Below are 23,136 nucleotides of genomic sequence, written 5' to 3'. Positions count from 1 at the left end.
AATGAGAAGACAAAGAAATTCAGTCAGAATTCAAAGAAGACCACAGGAACAGTGCTGATCCATTCAACTTTCAATGAGACATGCTTCTTAGAGAGAACCTGTAGTGTAAACACTGGGGTTCTCCATGATCATATGTTGGGTGTCTGTGTCTTAGGCATTTAAAGTGGATCTTTAATATTATTACTTGTCAAATATTTGTTTTGGTTTTGAAATTTTTAATTGACCTGGTTTTAAAAGATTTTGTGGGAGGAATTTCTTATTTCTGCTCACCTCCATGTCAAAGACTCAGAGAGGCCTACCAGGTTCTTCAGGCCATCTGACTATTTTGCCTAGATGCATGCCCCATTAGCCCACATAAAGTCTGTATCCTTCAATGCTTTGACTCCTTAAGTGTCTATGGTGATTGTATCTGGTTCTACCACCTCCTCCAGCAGCACATTTCAGATATCAACCACTCGATCCCCTCAGATCTTTTTTTTTCATGTTAAACAATGCCCTCTTGTTTTTGGTATCCTCCATCGTGAGAAAAAATAAGATTATGACGATCAACCTTGTCCATAGCTTCCATAATTTGATCTGCCCCCTTCACTCCTGGGAAAACAAGCCAGCCTATCAAATCACACCCCATAACTGAAGTCATCCAATCCTATTGAATCATATCTCCATTCTCTTCAGTGCAGTCAGATCCTTCCACAAGTACCTCAATCTATCGATTCTCATTCCTATTGTCCGGCTGCTTCTACTACACTTCTGAAATTGTTATCAATAGCAGACTCTCTCTTCCTTCATCTCTCTCTATTCTTTCGTTTAAAACGTGTACCTCATAGCCTGAATACGCGAGGGATTGTCTGATCTAAGAAGCTAAGCAGTACAAGGAAGGAAGACTGCAAAGGAACAGCAGGTGCTGTTGGTTTCTGTGAGGAGCGCTGGACAAAGTAGTGACTCCCCCCCCCCACCAACCCCCACCCCATCTGCCTTTTGATAGACAAATGTTAAACATTTTCATGTATATTACATTCTAAATGTAATATTACATGACAATAATGAAACCTTTACCTTTACTTTTATCTACTGTTGGATTGAAATGTTAACTAAAACAAGAGAGTTTGCAGATGTTTAACAAATACATAAAATTGCTGGAGAGACTCAACAGGTCCAACTGCATCCAGAGGAGGCAATAATTCTGTACAGTACCAACCCTTCATTAAGCTGTGAGAAAAAACCAAACAATCCTTCCGAGTCAAGCGGCACATCACATGTGAATCTGCAGAGGTCATCTACTGCACCTAGTGTTCCCGTTGTGCCCTTCTTCGTCGGATAGACTGAAGGCAGACTGGGAGATCACATCATTAAGCACTTCCACTCTGTCCACTGTAATAGCAGGAATATCCCAGTGGCATTTCAATTCCATGCCTCATTTCAATGGCAACATGTCTGCCCATGATCTCCAGCACTGCCAAACTGAGACTACCTGCAAATTGGAGGAAAAAACCCTGCATTCTGACTGGACACCATCCAACAGGATGGTATTAACATCAAGCTCCGGTTTCTACAACCCCCATCTTTTCTCTCCACATCCCTCTGTCTGTTTTCCTCCACTTCCCATCCCCTTGTGTCCCTATCTTTCTCGATCCCTTGGTCTCCTTTCTTCTGGCTCTGCATTCACAGAGTTACCCCTGTTCCCTGACCGACACTCAGCTTTTCTCCACTGCCTTCCCATCCACATATGGCATTGTGGTGCTATGTTTCCTCCATTGTAGAGGCTATTGTTGACTACTGTATATATGGGGCTGGCCCACCCACTGGTGACTCATTCCCTATGATGTCCCCACCCTGCTCCTGGGCCATAAAGGTCGAGCCACCTCTCCCTTCCCTCCATTCTTATACCTGGATCCAGGCCAGCAAGATTCTTTTGTATATTAAAGCCTATCGTTCCCTTTGCCCAGTCTCTGTGATTACTGGTAGTTTCTATCAGACATCTTGGTTGTTGGCCTTTTCTCCTCCACCTGTCTCCCTCACCACCCCCCCCACGACATTTTTATTCAGATGCATGCCTGCTTTTTGCTCATATCTTGCTGAAGGGCTCAGACCTGAAACAATGGTCACATATCTTTCCCTCCTATGGATGTTGCGAGACCTGCTGAGTTTCTCCAGCAATATTGTGCATTTATTGAAAAGTTGAAGTTCCAGAGATGCTCTGTCAATCAATGTTAGCAATTTGGTAGCATTTTTTAATCTCGAGCTTCCAGCCAATTTTCTACTTATGTTAATGGGATAACATAATTTTTTATGTTTTTTTTTAATAACAATATTTTTTATTTCTTTTGACAGTCTTTTGTTTGGGGATTTAATGAATATCCTCTAAAAATCTATACAAATGATATCAAACTGCATTGAATCATGTTAGTGACTTACTGAGGAAATCTAATCAGGTTTGTTGTGAAAATTTAAAATAATCAGTGGATGCTGTGTACCCAAAATCAAAACTGAAAGTACTCAACCTGTCAGATCGATTTTGTGGGAAGAGAAACAGCGTTTATGTTTCAGATCCAAGGGTCTTTGATCTGAAACGTTGACTCTGTTTTGCTCCCCACAGATGTGACCAACCTGGTCAGTGTGGCCACTGTTTTCACTTTCTATTTTAAGGCTTTGTCATACTGCTGCCAGAATGGGTGCCACATATATGATCCTCTGATATCCATTATCTTCTTTTCCCTTCCCCTGTGCAGTCCAAGGGGACCATTCTGAATCATGAGTCAATTTGGAAAATCGTAACTACAGCATCTCCAATTTCCTCCCTAGTTTTTTCTCATACCACAGCACGGGAACCATAAAGGCCTGATGCTTTGTCAGTCCTCATTTTGTCGAAAGTTACCCCATTTTTGATTGTTCTTATCTCACTTGTGTTGTGTTCCCTCCTTCGACTTGCGATACCTCCTCATGGTAATCTCCCCACATGTCAATTGTCATCTGCTCACCCTCCTCCAGCCTGAAGTAACCACAGCAAACTTTCCTCAGCCAACTAGTCAATGCTTTTCACCACTTTTGATCCCTCTAACCACATTCCCTCACCCACCTCTCTCCCCCACTGTGATCACCTCCAACACATCTATGCATATCCATCTGGACCCTTAGGTCTACACGGAGCACCTCCCAACAATCCTCCATGATCTATCCCCAACCTCTCCCTAATTTATCACTGCTGTTCTCCAACTCACCCCTTAAGGTTGTCCCCTGCCTCATCATCACCGTCATGGTCTTTCCTAACACCACAGGCTTACTAAATGGAAGATTACTCGGTCTTTCATTTGGAAGCTATCTGGTTGGGAAACAGAATAAAGTTTTATCTTAGGATTTCCTAAGTTTAGACCAAGAGGTCGTCTGAGAAACATTTAATAATTCTGAATTTTATTTATTTCTTTCTCTCCTCTTCTTGTATTTTAGATTTGATTTATTTGCTTTCCCCCAATTTCACATTTTATGTTTACTATCCTTTTCTCCCCTTGCCCAGTTGGTATCATTACCATTGCCTTGTCCCATCTCTCCTGGTCTCAACTCTGTCCTTTTGTGCTCCTTTGCCCCTTCCCCACTTTATTGGTAACTTAAAATTTATTCACTGTCCAAATGTTCCTTGGTTAAAGAGCATCAACTTGAAGCTTCATTTCTCTCCCCACCTGTCTGGCTTGTTGAATAATCTCAAGATTTTCTGTTTTTTAATTCAGATTCTCCAAGGAACCTGAAGCTCAGGATTTCTAGCCATCATTCCTCCTGACCTGTCCTACTTTCCTCTCTGGAAATACCAGGGCATTCTGCTAGTTCTCCTTGAGACAAACATTTTCCTTCTTGTATTCTTCCTGAATTGAAATCGGAGTTTATCACATCACTTCTCATTCAAAGCAGGATTTCAAATCTCAGAAAACATCACCACCTTCCATCTATTCCTCTTCCTTTCCCTTATACATTCCTGCCTTTCCTTCCCTTTTGTATCATTGAGTTGATGCTGACTATTATGTCATTGCATTACCTTTAATCTACCCCTCGATGTGGTGTCACCCTATTTCACACATATTTCTGTCTTTCCTTACAACAGAAGGGGTATCTAGCCCATCAACTTGATGCTGACTCTCGTAACAATCCCACCAATCCTATTCCATGCATTTCCTTGTAACCTATCCTCTTTTGCATGCTCATTACCACACCCTTCCTATTCTCCTCCACTTGGCCTCTTTTTTTAGCACCCAACTAACCTACCAACCAGAATAACCACTCCTGATGTGTAAAGTTATGCTCCTCCCGATGTCACTTTCTTTCAAGAAATCTTCTCAAATGATTTGGTCTAATCCAATTATGACATGCTTCATTATTTTGAATGAGAGGATTTTGAGAGTTCCACAAGGGAAATCCCCTGTGAGTGATGCCTGGGAGAAGTCTCTCTCACTGTCCCATTGTGATCTACAGTCTTTTGATGAGCAATTCAGAGAACCAGATGGCCTAGGTAACCCCAGCCTTCTTCCACCTCTTGGGGATAAATGGAAAACTGCTTCAGTAGATCAGAGTTTCCTTTCAAAGCATGATTAACCGACTATAGGTTTCACAAAGCAGCCACAAATCCTTGTCATTAGCACTCAGGTAATGGTCCCAGAACCTGCTACAGACATGTGTGCTTATAATCTTTGCATCACTTTATTATGGTACTCAGTGAGCTCTGAATATCCGAGAGCTGTGATTCCTAATCAAAGTCTGCTTGGTTGCAGAGTCCGTGGCACTACTTCTGAGGTGAGCAGGGAGTTTCTCCTAGAACAGTGCTTCTCGACTTTTTTCTTTCCACTCACATCCCACTTTAAGTATTCCCTTTGCCATAAGTGCTCTGTGATTAGTAAGGGATTGCTTAAGGTGGCATGTGAGTGGAAAGAAAAAGTTTGAAAACCACTGTTTTAGAATAATTATACATCAACCAACAATATTAAAACAATTTATCTGGTCACTACCCCATTGCTTGATGCTGGAACTTTCAGTTGATTAATTAACTGCCATGTTTTCTACCCTCCAAATGCAAATAGACTCTGAGGAGTAAATAATCGGTTTTGAGGACCTGAGTCTGTTAAAGGTGCTATGTAAATGAAAGCTGGCTATTCTTTCTTTAAATGAGGTATTCTTACTTTGGACTTTATTGTACATTTAGATTCTTTGAGAATGCAGTGACAGTTTTGGCTGAAAATAATTCATTGACTTTTTAAATATTACAACAGGGAAAGCTATTCTGATCTAAATTTTGGGCAATTTTGAAATATAGTATCTAATCTCTTTCAATACAACCTCCAATATTTCTGTGTGGCCAATTTCATTTCAAAAGCTGTGACTGAATCTGATTCCAGCCATTTTTCAAGCCATAACATGTACAACAATTCACGCTGCAAAGTAACACTCTTTCCTTGCTGTTTTGGTTCAATCGTGATCACTTGCCACTGAAGAGGGTTTCTTCTCGCTAACTTAACCAAATACTAACATCATTGTAAATATTTTGGTCTGAAGTGGACAATCTATTTCTCACGGCCCTCAGCTCTGAAGGGCTCCAGCCCGATATGTCGGTTCGGTATCTTTGCCTTTGCTACATAGAGGACACTGTTCGACCTGCTGAGCTTCTCCAGCATCTTGTGTTTCTACTTCAACCACGATTTCTACAGAATTTTGTGATTTACCTTGAGCATTAAAAAAAAATCAACTCATATTCTTAACTTCATCTTCTTTGACCAAACCTAGCTAATCCTATTCAGCTTAATGCTTTTCATTAAAATCCATAAATGGAAGGGCATTTTCTTTAACATTAAGTTCACCGTGTTGTCATCTGGTCACCCAGCAGTGAGCCACCATGACATGAGGGATGGCTTTGCAAATGTCAATTCAGACTGGGTTCCTGAGCTTGCACTTGCTACAACAGGCTCTTTCTTACCTGTTGCTCAAAATTCATGTTCTCCAAAAATCGTTGGTTCATTATTTCTGCAAACTTGTTAATGGCTCGTAAAAACACTCTGCAAAAAAAGAATGAAATCAGTTAATCCAAATTTATTAATGTTCATATTTGCAAAGTATTAAAGGAATGTTGTGAATGCATTTTTCTTTACATTCTGTGAAAGGTGTGTGATGTGACCCAGGTAGACAATATAATATAAAACATGGAAATGCTGGAGGAACCCAGCTGGTCTCGCAGAGTCCATAGGAGGTTCAGATGTATAACTAACATTGCAGGCCTGAGCTCCAATTACAGGATCTGCAAACTTTCATGTTCAGATAATATGAAAGCATATTTTTCTTGCTATTCTTAGATGAAAAGAGGAGAGATGATCTTGAGGTAATAAAAGTACATAGGTTGTGGAAGGATGCAGTATAGGAAAAGCCCCTTCATCCGTGATGTCCGTCCTGCCTATATCCATCCCTCAATTCTTTGCCTGATCATGTCTCTGTCATAATACCAGTTAACGTTTCTGTCTTATCTGTTTCCGCCAATTCCACTGTCATTACAGTCCAGGCCTCTCCCATTCTCTGTATGAAAAACTTGTCTTACTAATTTCCTTCAAAGTTTATCCTTCTCACCTTAAATTTATGTCCTCTAGTATCAGATATTTTAAGCTTGTAGAAAAGGTCTCTGACCACCCACCCAATCAGTGCATTTGATAATTTCATAAACTTGTCTCAGTCTCCCTTCAGCCTTCAACACTCCAGGAAATCATAAAGCTATGGAGAGGATGCAGAGGAAATTTACCATCATGCTGCTTGCATTGGGAAACAAGTTAGCAGAGCTTGGACTTTTCACTTTGGAGCGTAGAAGGATGAGAAAAGACCATTTTCTTTGAAAATTTTATTGATCAAACAAAAAAAATTCAATGAATACAGTATTAATCATTTGATCATACATAGTGGTATAAAAAAATCTTTTAAATTTTCTGCACAACCCCCTCCCTCCCTAATGTATGAAATAAAGGAGAGAAAAGAAACACCTACTACTACATATACAATAGCATTATTAGTATTAATTTCTAATTGGGAGGAGTGGATAAGGTAGACAGAAATTTATTCATAAAATCCATATATGGCTTAAAAATACCATAAAAAAATTTCAACTCAATTTCTTAAACTAAATGTTTTTTTTTTCTAAGGGAATACCATTTTGCATTTCACTGTGCCACCTAGTTTAATAACACTTCATTTTCAACTCCATGTTATCGTTATATATTTCTTTGCAACCGCTATTGCTCTACTTAAAACTTTTTCTTGGCATTTATCCAATTTCAGTTGTACATCCTTTTCATATATATCCCGAAGTTGAAAAATTCTTGGATCCTTATCTTCATAATTTGTCATAATAGACTCAAATCATTCCAAAACCGTTCCACTTTATCACAAGACCACCCTGAATGTAAAAAAAAATCCCTATTTCTTCTGTGCATCAAAAGCACTTATTAAAGTAATTAGAGTTAAGTCCATTTAATTTATATGGAGTATAATATAACTGATGGAGAAAATTATATTGAACCATTTGGTATCCAGCATTAATTATATTCGTAACACTTTCTTGACACAATTTTGACCATATTTCCTCTTGAACTTGTAAATTTAAATCTTTCTTCCATCGCATTTTTGATTTATATAAATCTTTTCTTTGTGGTTTCTTGTAATTTTAAATACATATTAGTAATAAATTTCTTGACCATAAATGTATCTATTATTATATCTTCAAATTGACTCCATTTTGGAAGCCTCAAATCTAATCCAAATTTCTTTTTAAAATACTTTTTAATTGATAATATGAAAAAAAATATTGTTATGCATACTGCATTTATCTTTTAATTGGTCAATTTTTTAAAAAAATCCTAAAAGACAATCTTTTATCCTCTATATTCCTTTACTAGACCAATTATCAAATAAAGAATTATTCAAAGTAAAAGGAAGAAGTTGATTTTGTTTTAACAACATTTTTTAGTAATGGATAATTTTTAATTCCTCTCTCAATATGATTTCATTCCATATTTTGAATAAATGCTTTAAAACTAATGTCTCCTTAGCTCCTTTGAACAATTCACTATTTCATTTATACAGAATTTGCTCTGGGATAAATTTTACAATTTATTCATTTCAATCTGAACCCAATCTGCTTTTTCACCCCATTGATAACAGGAGGACCAAAATCTCAATTGAGCTGCTTTGAAATAATTCTTAAAATTTGGTAATCTCAGTCCTCCCTGATCAAACTTCCACATTAATTTTTCCAAACCAATTCTTGATATCTTGCCTTTCCAAATAAACTCTCGTATTATTTTATTCAAACTCGAAAGAATGATTCTGGTACATGACTAGTTAATGACTCAAAAATATTGTAATCTCAGAAAAATATCCATTTTAATACAATTTACTCATCCTATTAATATTATTGGTAAATCTTTCCATCTTCTCAAATCCTCTTTCAACTTTTTAAATAATGGCAAATGATTAAACAACAAATTATTAATATTTCTATTAATTTTTATTCTCAAATATTTAATTGCATCATTTTGCCATTTAAACTTTGTCATCTTTTACACTGAGAATAATCCATATCCACCACAGGCATCACCTCACTTTTGTCAACATTGACTTTATAACCTGATACTAGTCCATATTATTTTAATATCTCATTCAACTTATTTAAAGATATTTCTGGTCTCATTAAAATTACTATAACATCATCTACAAATAAACTAATTTTATGATTTTTATGACCTACTTCAAAACCTTTAATTTATTGATCAGTTCTAATTATTTCTGCTAATGGCTCCATTGAATATGCAAATAAAAAAAGGTCATGATTGGCAACCTTGCCTAGAAGACCTTTCTAACAAAAAAGATTTTGATATTTGTTTATTTGTAATCACTTTTGCTTTTGGCTGATCATATAATGCCTTTATCCAATTTATATAAGTATTTGGGATGCCAAAAGCATTAAGCGTTTCATGTAAAATGTCCCATTCCAATCTATCAAATGCTACCGCCACCCTGGCATCTTTTATTTTGTGCTATATTTATCAAACTTAAAAATTTAACAATATTATCTGCCACTCTTCTATTGCTAATAAAACCAGTTTGATCCATATTTATTAATTTTGGCAAAAATTTAGCTAACCTATTGATAAAATTTTGTAATCTGTATTTAATAATGATATAGGTCTATATGAAGAAGGTTGTAAACAATCTTTCCCTTTCTTTGGAATCACTGTTATTAATGTTGTATCAAATGATTCTGATAAATCATGTACCTTTTTCATTTGGGTCCAATACCTCCATTAGTACAGGCATTAATAACTCCTTAAACTCTTTATAAAATTCTGGTGGAAAACCATCTTCACCTGGTGCCTTATTAGTTTGTAAAGACATTAGGGACTCACAAACTTCTATTTCAGGAGAATTTTCAGACAACTTTAAGTTTTAATCTTCCTTTAACACAGTCAGTTTAGCTTGTCTCAAATAATCTTTTATTTTATTATCTTTCATAGATTCTCAATTATAAAGTTCAGCATAAAATTCCTTAAAATTATCATTTATTTCCTGTGTTTTATAAGTAATATGACCCGAAGATTTCTTAGTTGCATTTATTGCCATGCTAAAACCTTATGATCCCTCTCACCCAACTCATCGTATTTTTGTCTTGATCTCATTATATCCCTCTCCACTCTATAAGTCCATTTTGAATTAAATTTAAATTTATTTGATTCGAACAATTTTCTCTTCTTCTCTTGAATTTCCTTCTCCAATTTCATTATTTCTTTATCCAACTGATCTACCTCTTTCATATAATCTTTCTTTACTTTAGAAGTATAGATTATTATTTGACCTTTTAAATATGCCTTCATAGAGTCCCATAGTATAAACTTGCTCATAACTGAATCTTTGTTGGTTTCAAGAAAAAAAATCTGTTGCCTCATATAATCACAAAATTCTTTTTTCTCCAATCAAGTTATATTTAACCTTCATCTATAACCTATCTTTTGCTCTTCTTCCAACAAAATTCACAAAATTAATCTGATAAAAATTATGCTTGATATTCCACCTTTTGTACTCTATATTGAAATTGTGTAGAAATTAGAAACATATCTATTTGTGAATATGTTTTATATTGAAAAGAGTAAAAGGAATAATCTCTTTCATTTGGATTAATTTTCCTCCAAATATCCACTGTGTCCATATCTTTCATTAAATCTCTTACCATTTTTGCTACTTTATTTTTTGTCACTTTATCTCCTGACCTATCTAATTAAGGACCTAAAGCAAGATTAAAATCTCCCCCAGTATAACTTTTTCATTAGCATTAGATAAATGAATAAAAACATCTGACATAAATTTACCATCATCTACATTTGGTTCATATACATTCATTAGGGTCCATTGTTCTGACTAGATCTGACAATTTACCATAACGCACCTCCCAGCTACATCTATACTAGTATCCAGTATTTTAAAGGGTAGTTTTTTTAATTTATCAATATTGCTGTTAAATGAATTAAATGGTGATACTACTATGGTCCCTACCCAGTCTCTTTTTAATTTTTCGTGTTCCTTTTCTGTCAAATGTGTTTCTTGAAGAAAAGCTATGTGCACTTTAAGTTTTTTTCATATATTCTAATATTTTTTATACTTTATTTGATTTTGTATCCAATTAATATTAATACTAATAAAATTCAATTTATCAGCCATCTAGTCTTCCACATAATCTCCTAACCATTTATCTCTCCACCACCATTCCTCTCTCATTCAAAATGCTAACAATATAATTCATAATATAGCTATTATATTTAGGTATATTAGTAAGAAAAAAGGAAAGAAAAACAGCAAAAGATAAAACCCACTCCCCCTACACCATAGGCGTACATTATTAGTAATATGTTCTTACTTCCCTGATCTGTAGGAGTTGTGATCAAAAACACACCCACTCGCATGACTCCTCAGAGGTCAGACTCATGCTCCCCACTAACTCCCTTGAAATATTATACTGTCTTTTACTGCCTCCAATCTATTCAATCTCTACAACTATCAATTTCAGTTTTGCATAGATCTACAGGGTAAGAACTTTCCTCTCTAATACTCTCTTTCTCAAAATATATATTTTCTACTTTATATCCTCAGATGAAATCTTACTGCGTCTTCTCTCATTTCAAGTATCACCCAGTTCTCATCTCTCTTTCTCAGGCAATGAATCTGCAAACTCTTTTGCTTCATTGGGTTCTGAAAAAAAATCTATATTTTCCTTCAGGAACAAAAATCTTCAGTACTGTCCGTTATCTTAAAACAAAAGTATAACCTTTTTTTCCATAACACACTTTTAATAGCATTGAATTCTTTTCTTTTTTTCAACAAATCAAAACATATCAGGGTAAAAGAAGATCTTATTTGCATTATAAATTAATGGTGATTGCCTCTCTTATGTTTGCTTTGCTGCCAGTTCCAGGATATTTTCCCTCACTTTGTGGTTTTGGTCATAATGCTCTATGAGCTCTTTCAATCTCAATATCTCCTTGAAATTCAGTTACCCCCGAGGATTGCGGGATCCGATGTTGCAAAAATCTCTCCTATCTTGTCCTTTGTCACCTTCTTTAAGTCCAACAATTTTTATATTATTTCTTCTACTGAAATTTTCCAACATCAATTTTCTCAGTTAGTTGATCTTTTCTTGCAGCTGCTTCTGCTTGAACTTTTTTCACTTGTTTTTCAATATTTTGAATTTCTAATTCATTCCCTTTAATTTTTTCTTCCACCACTTCAATTTTTTTTATCCATTTGCGACAATATTTTTCCACCTTTTTTGTATAACCCTTATTTTCAATTATACTTTTATTACCTTTTTGTAATTTCCATTGTCAATGCACCAGAGACTTGCTGAAAAGTATCCATATATTTCTTCATTTCTGTGGTAGATATGTCTCTTTTATTTTCTCTTGTTTTTTAGTGAAGACTCTTTGTTCTTCATAGATTTCCTCTTCTTCCTGTTCTTCCTGAACACTGGAGTTGGAGGCTTCTTGAGCCTTTTTAAAAATTGCCTCCATCTTTTTCTGAGCTTTGCGCATGCGTGAGGAGTCGTACATGCGCTGAGTCACTTCTTCTCCCATGGCAGGTGGCCATTGTCAGGGGAGACCTTGCACAGCAAAGTCTAAGGTCTCCCAAGATCCAGGCTTATCCTCATGAGCTCCTACCTTCCAGACAGCTCCAGGATCCTTCTTCAAGGTAGGCCTCTCTTCTTTATCTGCTTCCTTTTCTTTTTCAAGTTCTTGAAGAATAGCAATTGTTTTATGCTTCCTAGGTGGCATTATGAGTTGTTCTGTAGGCTTTCCAATAGCTTTTCTTCCTATTTTCTTTTTAACTCTTTTTTGAAACTTTTACGGAGATAGAAGGGATTCAAAATTTAGCCCCACGTCAATCACATGGCACGCCCACCCCCCCACCCCCCCCCCCCCCCCGCCGATGTGAGAAGACTTGATAGAGGTCTACAAGATTATGAGAGACATAGATAGGGTGGAGAGTCAGCACCTGTTTCAAAGGGCTGGATCAGCAAATGCCCGAGGACATATGTACATGGTTAAGGGAGGGAAGTTTAGGGGAGACATCAGGGGGCGGTTATTTTTTCACAGAGAGTAGTGTGAGCCTGGAATGCTTTGCCAGGAATAGCAGTGGAAGCCAAAACATTGGGGGAATTTGGGAGATTCATGAATGAATGGAAAATAGAGGGTTTAGAACTTTTTTTCTGGAAGGAATATATGGGTTGGCACAACATTGAGGGGTGAAGGGCTTGCACTGTGCAGTTTTGTTCTATGTTCTATGAAGGTTATCTGGGAATAGTGACCTCGTGCTGCCCTTGTTTGGCTCTAATTAATCTTTTCATTGAACACTACACACTAATTGCTCTTGTTCTTATACTGCTTTTGCATGTCGTAGTTGACTTGCTGGACTCCTCATGAAATAAATCGTTCTCACTGTACCATGTCAAATGTGACATTAAATTTGAACTTTTGCCCTTGTGATTCCCTGACTAGGTTCTTTCCTTCCTCCTTTATATTTTTCAAAGGTCTGCTTTCAGTTTCCGAAATTTGACATTTGCTTCTCTTTCTTTTTTGACTAAATTTGCAACATGTCTAATAGCTCTGAGTTCCCAAGCCTTGCCATCCTTGTCTTGCTTCCTCACAGGAATACAATGGTCCTGGGCTATGACTAGATGGTTTTTGAATGACTCCCTCTTGCTCAGATGTGGACACCAAATAACAGCTGCTCTCAATTCAGTCTCCCCAGCTCTTGCCTAGTATTGTTGTAATTAGCCTTTCCCCAATTTAGCACTTTCCTCTAAGGTCCATTCTAATCCTTTTCTGCTACTCCTCCCTCAATGTTCTCCCATTGAAACCCCAGTCATGTGACCAGGTTACTATAGGGTCCAGGCTGGATTCTTTCCTTGTGGGAATATCTACACTTTGAGTCAAAACCCCTCCTGGATACCCCTAGCAAATTCTGTCCTGTCTAAGCCTGAGTTCTAATTAATATTGAGACAATTAATGTCCCCAATGACGACCACATTGTTGCTTTTAGATGTTTCCATAAAATGTCTACTCATCAATCTTTTGCTAGCTATTTGGAGGCCTCTAGCATTACACTTTCCTCTCGTTCCAGCTGTTATGCAGCTGACTAGATAATGCTGGGAGAAATAGCAACTGGAGATTGATTACAGAAAAGGGTCCATACATTTGCCTCTCAAACCATGTTCTGGAGCTGTGAACAGGAGCACAGGAGGTAAAACAGCATTGGTTCTCATTCACAGACCAAGGATCACATTCATTGGACTGTCAATGTTCTTTGTGAAAATAAATGCACTAATCAATAGATGATGTCCAATAATACAACAATGATGAAACGACACAAGAAATTAACGGAGGCCTTTCACTCATTTTTGCCAGTTTCATTCATTCACAGCTGATCTTGTTTCTCAGTATTTGCCTGAACCTAACATCCCTGATACCCTTAATATAAAAAAAAATCAGAAATTACTGGAGTTCTCTGCAGGTCAGACAACATCAGTGGTCTTAGACATTGAGTCAATATTTCAGGTCAATGACCTTTCAGTTCTGATGTCACTGACTTGAAACATCAACCCTGTTTCTCTTTTCATTGATGCTGCCTGATGTCATGAGTATTTCCTGCCCTTTGCTGGTTCCATTTCAGACTCCCAGCATTTGCAGTTGGTAGCTTTGTGGTCACCTATGCAATCCATGTAATTAATGCAAAGACAAAGTGAGTGCTAATATTAATTTTTTGACAATTTGCTATTATCGAAACTCAAACAACCCACTGAGAACAGTTTAAATGAAGCTGTTATGAATACTGAAAACAATACTTCCACATAAATATTGATTAACAAAAATGACTAACTTCCATCAGTTGCAACAACATTTGTTATGCTTGACTTCATCTTATTCTGGCTCATCATGAAAAGAATGAGCAAATGTCCAGAGATCATGTTTTAATGAGGGATCACGAAGGTTAAATATTGACTCTTGGAATATAGCATACCCTTCTGTTAAAAGTAGCGTCATTGGTACTTATTTCAAAGAGTAGTCAGTACTTAGATTCTGCACTTAACACTTGACTACAACTTGAATATTTCAGGATCTTATAACACCAATGGCAACATTTATTCTTCTATTAAAATCTTAATAATAATCTCACTGTAGATGGTGGGACTGACTGGATTGCGACCCCTCATTATCTTACAAGAGGGATTACGGTTCCAAAGTGCTTTGTAATTTTAGAGTATTAAGGATGTACGAGGTCCTAAGTGAATATAGATTGCATCTTTACTTGGCTACATGGCGTATGTTTGGATTATCATCATCCTGCAGTACTCTTTCACATATCTGCTTAACTTATTGGAGCTAATTATAAACCAATTACCCTTCAATGAATTAACAATGAAAAAGTAAAGATCTATAAATGACCTTTTATCTTTTTGGCCAAATTGAAGCCACTGCTCTCAACATTATTTATTTATAATGCTGATCTATACCACCTTTCTTACTTTATCAGCATATAAGTAGGACCTATTAGTGATCTAAAATAAATAGGAGTCTGGCTTTGAATATTAAGAATGCAACTTGAGCCTCTAAATTATTTATTGCCCATTAAAGTTAATGTGGACGTTGTATGACTGCAACACTAAATTGCAATTACAGAGTTCCTTGTGTTACCTGTTCCTGAGGATCTTAATTAGCTGTTGGCAAAACCAAATCTCCTTTGTGAGACTCATCAAGGACAATAGTTAATTCAATCCAGCACAATCCATGGCCACTTTCCCAAAAGGTGGCATGACAACTTAAATGTTTCCAAAGTGAGTGAGACATTTACTTTCAGGAAGCTATTATTTGCAACAATTAAACCTTTCCAGAGCACAGTTGGAAAAGGAAAATCAAGTCTTTCCCTTCATCACTGAAGATTAGAGGTGACTTAACCGAAGTGCATCACATTATTTCAAGAATAGATGGGGTGGAGAGCCAATATCTTTTGTCCCCCCAGAGTAGCATTGGCCAATATCAAAGGGCATCTCTTTAAGGTGAGTGGAGGGAAGTTTAGTGGAGATATTGAAGGTAAATTTTCTTTACACAGAGAAGAGTGTGTGCCTGGAATGTATTGCCAGGGGTGGTGGTGATGGAGGCTGGTACAATAGGGACACGTAAAACACTCTTACATAGGACATTAATGTAATAAAAATTGGTGTTATAGTCTGTGAAGTTGGGAAGGGTTAGATTGATGGTGGAGTAGGTTTTTATAGGTCAGAGCAACCTGGTAGGTCGAAGGGCCCATACTCTGCTTGAATGTTCTACATTTTTATATGGAGGCACAAGAGACTACAAATGCTGTCATTTGGAGCAAAAGCAAACCACAGGAGATATTCAGTGGACCAGGCACCATCTGTGCAGGCAGAGGGAGATTTGCATTTTTAGTTGAGACTTTGCATTAAGAGGAAGGAAATAGTCCAATTGTCAGATTTTCATGTGAACACCCAGCTTTATCAGCCTGTCTCAAAAAAAAGGGAGCTTAATCTGGGGATGATGTGCAAATATTTGGTGCATTTCCAAATAAATGAGACACAGATTGTTGGGTAGGCTTCGAGGAGCTTCAACCCAGCATTTTTCCAGTGCCTATTACATTAAGCCTTTAATAGTGGCTGAAAATATATATCTTTGAGATTTTGCTGCTGAACTCATAGTCATAGAGCTAAACAGTAATGAAACAAGCCCTTCAATCCAACTCGACCATGACAACCAAGTTGTCTATCTGAACTAGTGTCATTTGCTTCCATATTTCTCTAAACCTTGCCTATTCACATAACTGTCCAAATGTCTTTTAAATGGCATAATTATACAAACCTTGTAACTTCCTCTGATAGTTTGGTCCACATATTTACCATCTGCTATGTAGAAAAAGTTGCCCCTCAGATCCCTTTTAAACCTTTTCCCCTCTCTCCTTGAACCTATTGTAACCTCCAAGATTGGATTCTCTTGCTCTGATTGGAAAAACTGGCTGTTTTCTAACAATGCCAAATCTACCAGAGTATATTGGAAAAATTAATTGACTTAAATCTGTAGGTTGGTACTGAATAAAAGAACATAGAAGATTATCTAGATTGTTGCAAACTGCACAGTTTCACTGATGTCGTTGAAGCAAGGTGCAGCCACACACTTCCTAATTATATGTGACTATGGTACAGTATCACCACAACACACGGTTAGTTTGTATTCCTGGAGTAACCAGGAATAAGCAGTACACTTTGAATTACAGTCAAACATCCATATCTTAAAGGTTTTAAAAAATATATTCTACCATTCTTGTGATTATTAAAACTAAATTATAGGTCACGTTGTTCTTAGAACAGGTTGCTACTAGCCTCCTTTCATTTTGAACAGTTCCAGAATGTAGAGGGGTAACCTCTATGTCTTCAGCCAGGCAGGTTATCATCTTCACCAGCTAGTTAGCTCTTAATTCCAAATTCAGTAAAACATTTGAAAATATATTTTTAAAACTGAGCCTGCAAACCCATTCCCTTTGGACCTCTATAGTTCAAAAATTAGTTTCCCTTTCATAAACATGTACATTGACAACATCTTTTAATAAAACACTGCAGCAAACCAAATTATGCTAATATATCCCACATGAATAATTTGATTTTCCCAAAACTGAAATTTGAATTTGTAGGATGCATTCTCCATCCTGATAGCTCTTTCAGCTTGTGGTCAGTTTTATTGAAAAGAATTATGTCACCAAGACCTCTTTGACTGAGTCCAAACTGCAAAACCTAAGGCAAAAAAAAACAGCCTTATCCAGAGCTTCCATCAACTCAACGAGCCATAGAATTCACAGACCATGGCCATTGCTGATACAAAAGTGAATCACGGGATTGCTCATCAAAATAACAATTATTTTAAAGAGAAGAAAAAAGGGGGGGAAAAAAAGCAAAATGACTACAGGTCAATTAGTCTAGCGTCAGTAGTGGGGAAAATTGCAAGAATTCATCATCAGGATCGGAGTAAGTGAACACTTGGCAAGTATAAACTGATTAGGAAGAGCCAGCAGGGTTTGGTGAAAGGTTGAGTACTTCTAGTTAACCTAATAGAGATTTTCTTTGATGGAATAACTGAGCTGTGCTCTGAGGTGGATGGATGAACATGGACTTGGAACAGGTATTTCAACAAGTTTTGCATGAATAGTATAGTTAAAGTGAATACCAGGAAGAGTCAACTGGGAAGGAGGAGATCAGTGACCAAAGCAACCTCCAAGGCTTTTTTCTCCACAGATAATTGACTTGTTTTAGATAATATTAAACTTTCAGATGGCATAACTTGACTTTACAGTACAGCACAGAAAGGGGCCAATCGGCCCATCTTTGCAATTCCATCAGTCCTATTCACCAGTTCCTTTTCTTCCCTGTCTCGCTGAGATACCCATTGACCTCCATTTGATTCTTTAACCACCTACCATTCTTAGTGGTCAGATTGGTTTGTGCGCATCCTTGAGGTGTGGATGGACCAGGAAGAAACCCGTTGGGGTCGCAGAGAGAAAAAGCAAACACTGCGCGTGTCAGACCAAGCCTGGATTGATGTGGCTGCAAGGCAGCCACACTTGGCAACCTGGGAAACTACATTGGTTACCTCACAATGGAAGAAGGTGACCAAGGTCAGCCAGAGTTTAGCAGATTTTATTATGGATGAAGTAAAAAAGCCGGTGTCTGCAGACACTGTGATCGAAGTAAAAACACAATGCTGGAGAAACTCAGCAGGTCAAACAGAGCAAAAATAAAGATACATAACCAATGTTTCTGGCTTGAGCCCTTCATCAAGATATGGGGATGAACATGAGTTGCCACACCTGCTGAATCAAGAAGTGTGACTGGTGGTCATTTAAGTGACAGGTCTAAAAATACACAGCAAATCTATTGCCTTGACAAAGAGTTACTTCTTCTTTCAGTAATAAAACCTAGAACAAACAGCCAATTGCAAGATCTTTAGTAATGTTTTTTTAATTTAAATGTAGACATACAACACAGTAACAGGCCATTTCGGCTCATGAGTTCATGCTGCCCAATTTAAATCCAATTAACCTACAACCCCCAGTATGATATGAATGGTGGGAGAAAACCAGAGCCCTCAGGGAAAACCCATGCAGACATGAGTAGAACGTACAAACTCCTTGCGGTCATCGTGCATTCGAACCCCGATCCTGATTGCTGCCGCTGTAAAGGCATTGAGCTAACCACTATGCCAATCCTGCTGCCCGGTGTTGTCTTATTCCTTCCGATTTCAGGTTCAATATTGTGGGCTGAAGGGCCTCCTCTGTGCTATGATGTTCTTTGTCTTACAATTTCCACTCCATTATCAACAGTCAGTGTCAGGAGATTTCCAATGCTAATGTGCATGTACAAATCTTTCCCTGGAATTCTGCCAGTGATGCAGGACGGATTTGGCCAACAGAGAATGAATGCAGCAACAGGCCAAAATGTCCGGAGCCTAAATGTGGGCATAAAAATGTCTGGCACCAAACAGTGGGCTTGAAGGAACAGTATACATTCCTGACTGGTCAACATTATCATGATTTTTATATATTCCCACAACTAAAAAGGGATTAATTTGGTCTATTGAGTATACACCAAGTCAACAGCAATCCTATTGCCCTACCTATTCCCTTGTAACCCTTGTATGCACATAAACACAACAAAATGCTGGAGGAACTTTACTGGTCTTTTCAGCATCTAAAGTAGACAAAGATACATCGCTGACGTTTCGGGCCTGAGCCCTTCTTCAAGGAAAAATCAGAAAAGACTGAAGCAGGATATATCAGAGTCCATGCCCATTAACTCCTCCCTGATCTTCCTGCCACCCATTCATCAATTTACAGAAACCAAATCTAACTTGTTGGAGGCTTGGTAGGAAATCTGGGATCATGAGGTTCTCTGGAGCGAGTGGGGTCCAGGGTAATGCATCAGAAGGAGGAAACCATTTGGCATACATTGACTGCAGCATGTTGAGAACACTCTGAAGAGGCAAGAAGGACAAATGAGAATTTGCACTGCCCTAATACAAGATGTATGGCCTTGTCTAAATTATTAGATGTAACTATTAATCAGATACTTCTTCAACAAAACTAGACACTGCAGGCCGGCATTAATGAGTGTTACAAGCCCAAAGAACCCCAAAACCTAGCAGCAATAGACATTCACCAAGACAAGTAGTTATTTAAACAAAAATTGTTTTTAATTATCTTTAAACATGAAAATAGAATCAAACTTTAACTTCTCAATGTCTTGCTGATCAAACTTGCCCCATCAGGGTTCTCAAGATGATAACCCCTTTCTTTCAGGCTGCTACAGAGTTTCTTTGTGTCCCCTTATTCCAAGAGAAACATCAGACAGATAGCACTTCCAGCCATCCACTGCTCTGGAACTTTATGTTTCCAACCATCTCTTCCTGGCTTGTTTCAGCCGTGACTGTTCAGTCTCTTTCAGTGTCACATGCACACTGGGTGACAGAGCTTGTTGAGCTTGGTCTCACCTCTCTCTCTCTTCAACTGAGATTGCTAGAAAGTCCATGTGACTCCCTCTCTTGCAAAACCCCCACCTTCTTCAGCAAGCCACAGGACTTCTTCTTGGTCAAGATGTTGTCTTAGGTAAACAAAACACAGGAGTGACCTTTCTCTGAGCACTTTGTAAAAAGGTCAGAAGCCTTGTAGTTATTCAACCAGCCAGCCTGTCTCCAATTTAAACAATGTCTATTCATTTCATTATGTCATTTCAATTAGCACCTACTTGAAATGTGCATAAAATTCTCCATTGTTTCTGTAAAGTTCACTGAATATGAATTCTTCAATATTTCAGATAAGATCTGTTTCAAAATGTGTGTATATATGTAACCTACTCTAATTTTACCAATTATCTCGCAAATATATATTCAATTACATGAGTAAGAGAACATAAATATGGTGTTTCTGACAGGCACGCATGCCATTAAGACTTTAATCACCACAGAAAGAATCAAGATTCCCTTTAGGCTGTACCTTGGAGAAAGTAAATAAAGCTTATCCATGTCAGTATAATCTAGAATAAATAAAAGCTCTTTTGAGGGTTTTGCATACTAGACAGGATGATTACATTTCACATGATTTTGAGATAGTTATCATACTTTAACACTAACTATGAAACCAAGTCCAGCAAGCATGAAATGCACATGACTTCATTTTAATTTATCATGTAAATTTCATGAGAGGGGGTATAGTCCTATCTGTTGGAAGGGTTGCTAACAGTACCTAGAAAAGGGTTGGTGGATGGGCAACTGGATATTAGGGTCTTTTTCTGATGCACAAACTCAGACACTGGCCAATCTGTTGTATCCCTGTATTCCAAGGCCCATGAGTGCACAAGCTGTGGGAATGGAATGAAGAGACAAAAATTAGTTGCACGTCAGAGAAGAGGTGGAAAATCTCATGAAATGGTGCAAGAGTAACAAGTTGATTCTTAACGTGGACTTCAAGAGGACGAGGAGCAGTCACCCTCCACTACACATCAACAACTATGTAGTAGAGAGAATGGAGAGCACCAAGTTCCTTGGAGTTCACTTAACTAGTGACCTACAGTTGGCATTCAACATCTCCTCACTTGTCAGGAAGGCACAAAGCAACTGCACTTCCTGAGAAGACTGAACCAGGCATGGCTACCGACCACCATTATTCAACCTTCTATAGGAGCTCTATTGAGAGCTTCCTTGCTGGGTGCATCGCAATGTTGTAACAGAGAACTGGACTGGAGATCTGGAGTCTCCCTCCACCCCCTCCCACCCCCCATTCGACCTGATCTACCAAAATTATTATCTGAAGAGGGCACACAAAATCATTGAGATGTACACGGCATCTTTCAGCTGCTCCCACTGGGGAAGAGATACAGGAGGATGAGAGCCAGCACTCACAGGATGAGGCTGAGGAATAGCTTCTTCTCACAGGCAGTGAGAATGCTGAACGACCAAAGGAACGGTTCACACCAACCAACTGATACTCTCATATTCATGAAACAACATTTATTTATTTATATATATGAATATTTGTCCTGCTTGTGTATTGTTTGTCAGTATGTTTGTTTATGTCTGGTTGTGTGTCTGCATGTTTTGCACTGAGGACCAAAGAACGCTGTTTTGTCAGGTTGTACTAATACAATCAGATGACAATAAATTTGACTTGACTACTGTGATAGTATGAGATCTTATCACCACTATATATATTTATATACATTTACATATAATGATAATGATTGGCTGAGAGCCTTAGCCACTCCTACTGGCCAGGTCATAAAGAACTACAACTAACCAGATCCAGGTCAGTCTGGACTGGTCGACTTCAATATACTACACTCCAGTCTTTATTAATAAAAGCCTTGGTTTGAATCAACAAGTCTTTGAATCATTCAACACACTACCAAACATCTGTCTGAACTATAGGAACATAATTTTCTTTCCATTAACTGCAGCTGTGAATATTTATTCTTTATAAACAATGTTTCTCTCATGTGGCAATTTAATTTACACATATTTTTTGTGTACTGTATGAGGCTCTGATGGGTCACTGGCCTAGTGAGCTTGTTCCTTGCTAGGGCCTCATTTCCGTGAGGAGTGCTGGACAAAGTGGTGACTCTGTTTTTCTTACGGTAGACAAAGTTAAAGAATTTCATGTACGTTACATTCTAAATGTAGTATTACACGACAATAATGGAACCTTTACCTTATCTGTGTAACTGCACCAAGCAAGAAGAATTTCAGTTCTCTTGTACATTATACTTACGTGTATGACAATAAATGCATATTCATATCTCCCAGAAAGCTCATTTCAAGTATCATGTATCGACACCATTTGAGCATTTGGAATTCGAGCACCTCTTGGTTCAAAAAGAACAGTTTCTTTCCAACATCTACAGTGTCAGTCTTTTGAACCTTCCCTTGTTGCACTGATCAGCGACTGCTCTGACAGCATAAAAGGACTGTCTGCCCTCTTGCTAAGTCACCTTTTTTTGCACTCAGATAACTGAGAATATTTATCAGTCAAAGAGTATCCTTTATATCGCAAAGGTAAAATTACATCACCGACATTTCGGGCTTGAGCCCTTCATCAAGATATGGAAGAATGCTGCATAAAGATCACTGTTTGACCAGCTAAGTTTCTCTAGCATGGTGTATTTTTACCTCAACCTTGGTGTCTACAGATTTTCGTGATTTACTTGTGAATATTTATTAGTTATCTATTGCAGTTATTGTCTCTTCTTAACTCAATTGTAGGTTTTTAGGTAATTTATTAGAACGAATTGTTGAGGTCTTTCATGGCTTGGTTCAGCATCATGCTGAAGAAGATTGAAAAGAGGGTTGGTGCGAGAACACAGCCTTGCTTCACGCCATTGTTAATGGAGAAGGGTTCAGAGAGCTCATTGGTGTATCTGACCCGACCTTGTTGGTTTTCGTGCAGTTGGATAATCATGTTGAGGAACTTTGGGGGACATCCGATGCGCTCTAGTATTTGCCAAAGCCCTTTCCTGCTCACGGTGTCGAAGGC

At 37.7% G+C, this 23,136-nt stretch overlaps 1 protein-coding gene across 1 annotated transcript in view; it reads right to left on the bottom strand.

The window, feature by feature from the left end:
* Positions 1–23,136, bottom strand: part of LOC138743573 (dedicator of cytokinesis protein 2-like) — a 699,740-nt gene that overhangs the window by 130,474 nt on the left and 546,130 nt on the right. Inside the window, exon 31 of the mRNA XM_069899077.1 lies at positions 5,951–6,029. Coding sequence (XP_069755178.1) covers positions 5,951–6,029 — 79 coding nt within the window. The remainder of the gene's footprint in view (positions 1–5,950; positions 6,030–23,136) is intronic.

This window comes from Narcine bancroftii, chromosome 9 (assembly GCF_036971445.1).
Source record: "Narcine bancroftii isolate sNarBan1 chromosome 9, sNarBan1.hap1, whole genome shotgun sequence".
Classification (NCBI taxonomy): Eukaryota; Metazoa; Chordata; class Chondrichthyes; order Torpediniformes; family Narcinidae; genus Narcine; species Narcine bancroftii.
Note: the sequence above shows the minus strand (reverse complement) of the source record. Positions and strands in the feature narration are given on the sequence as shown.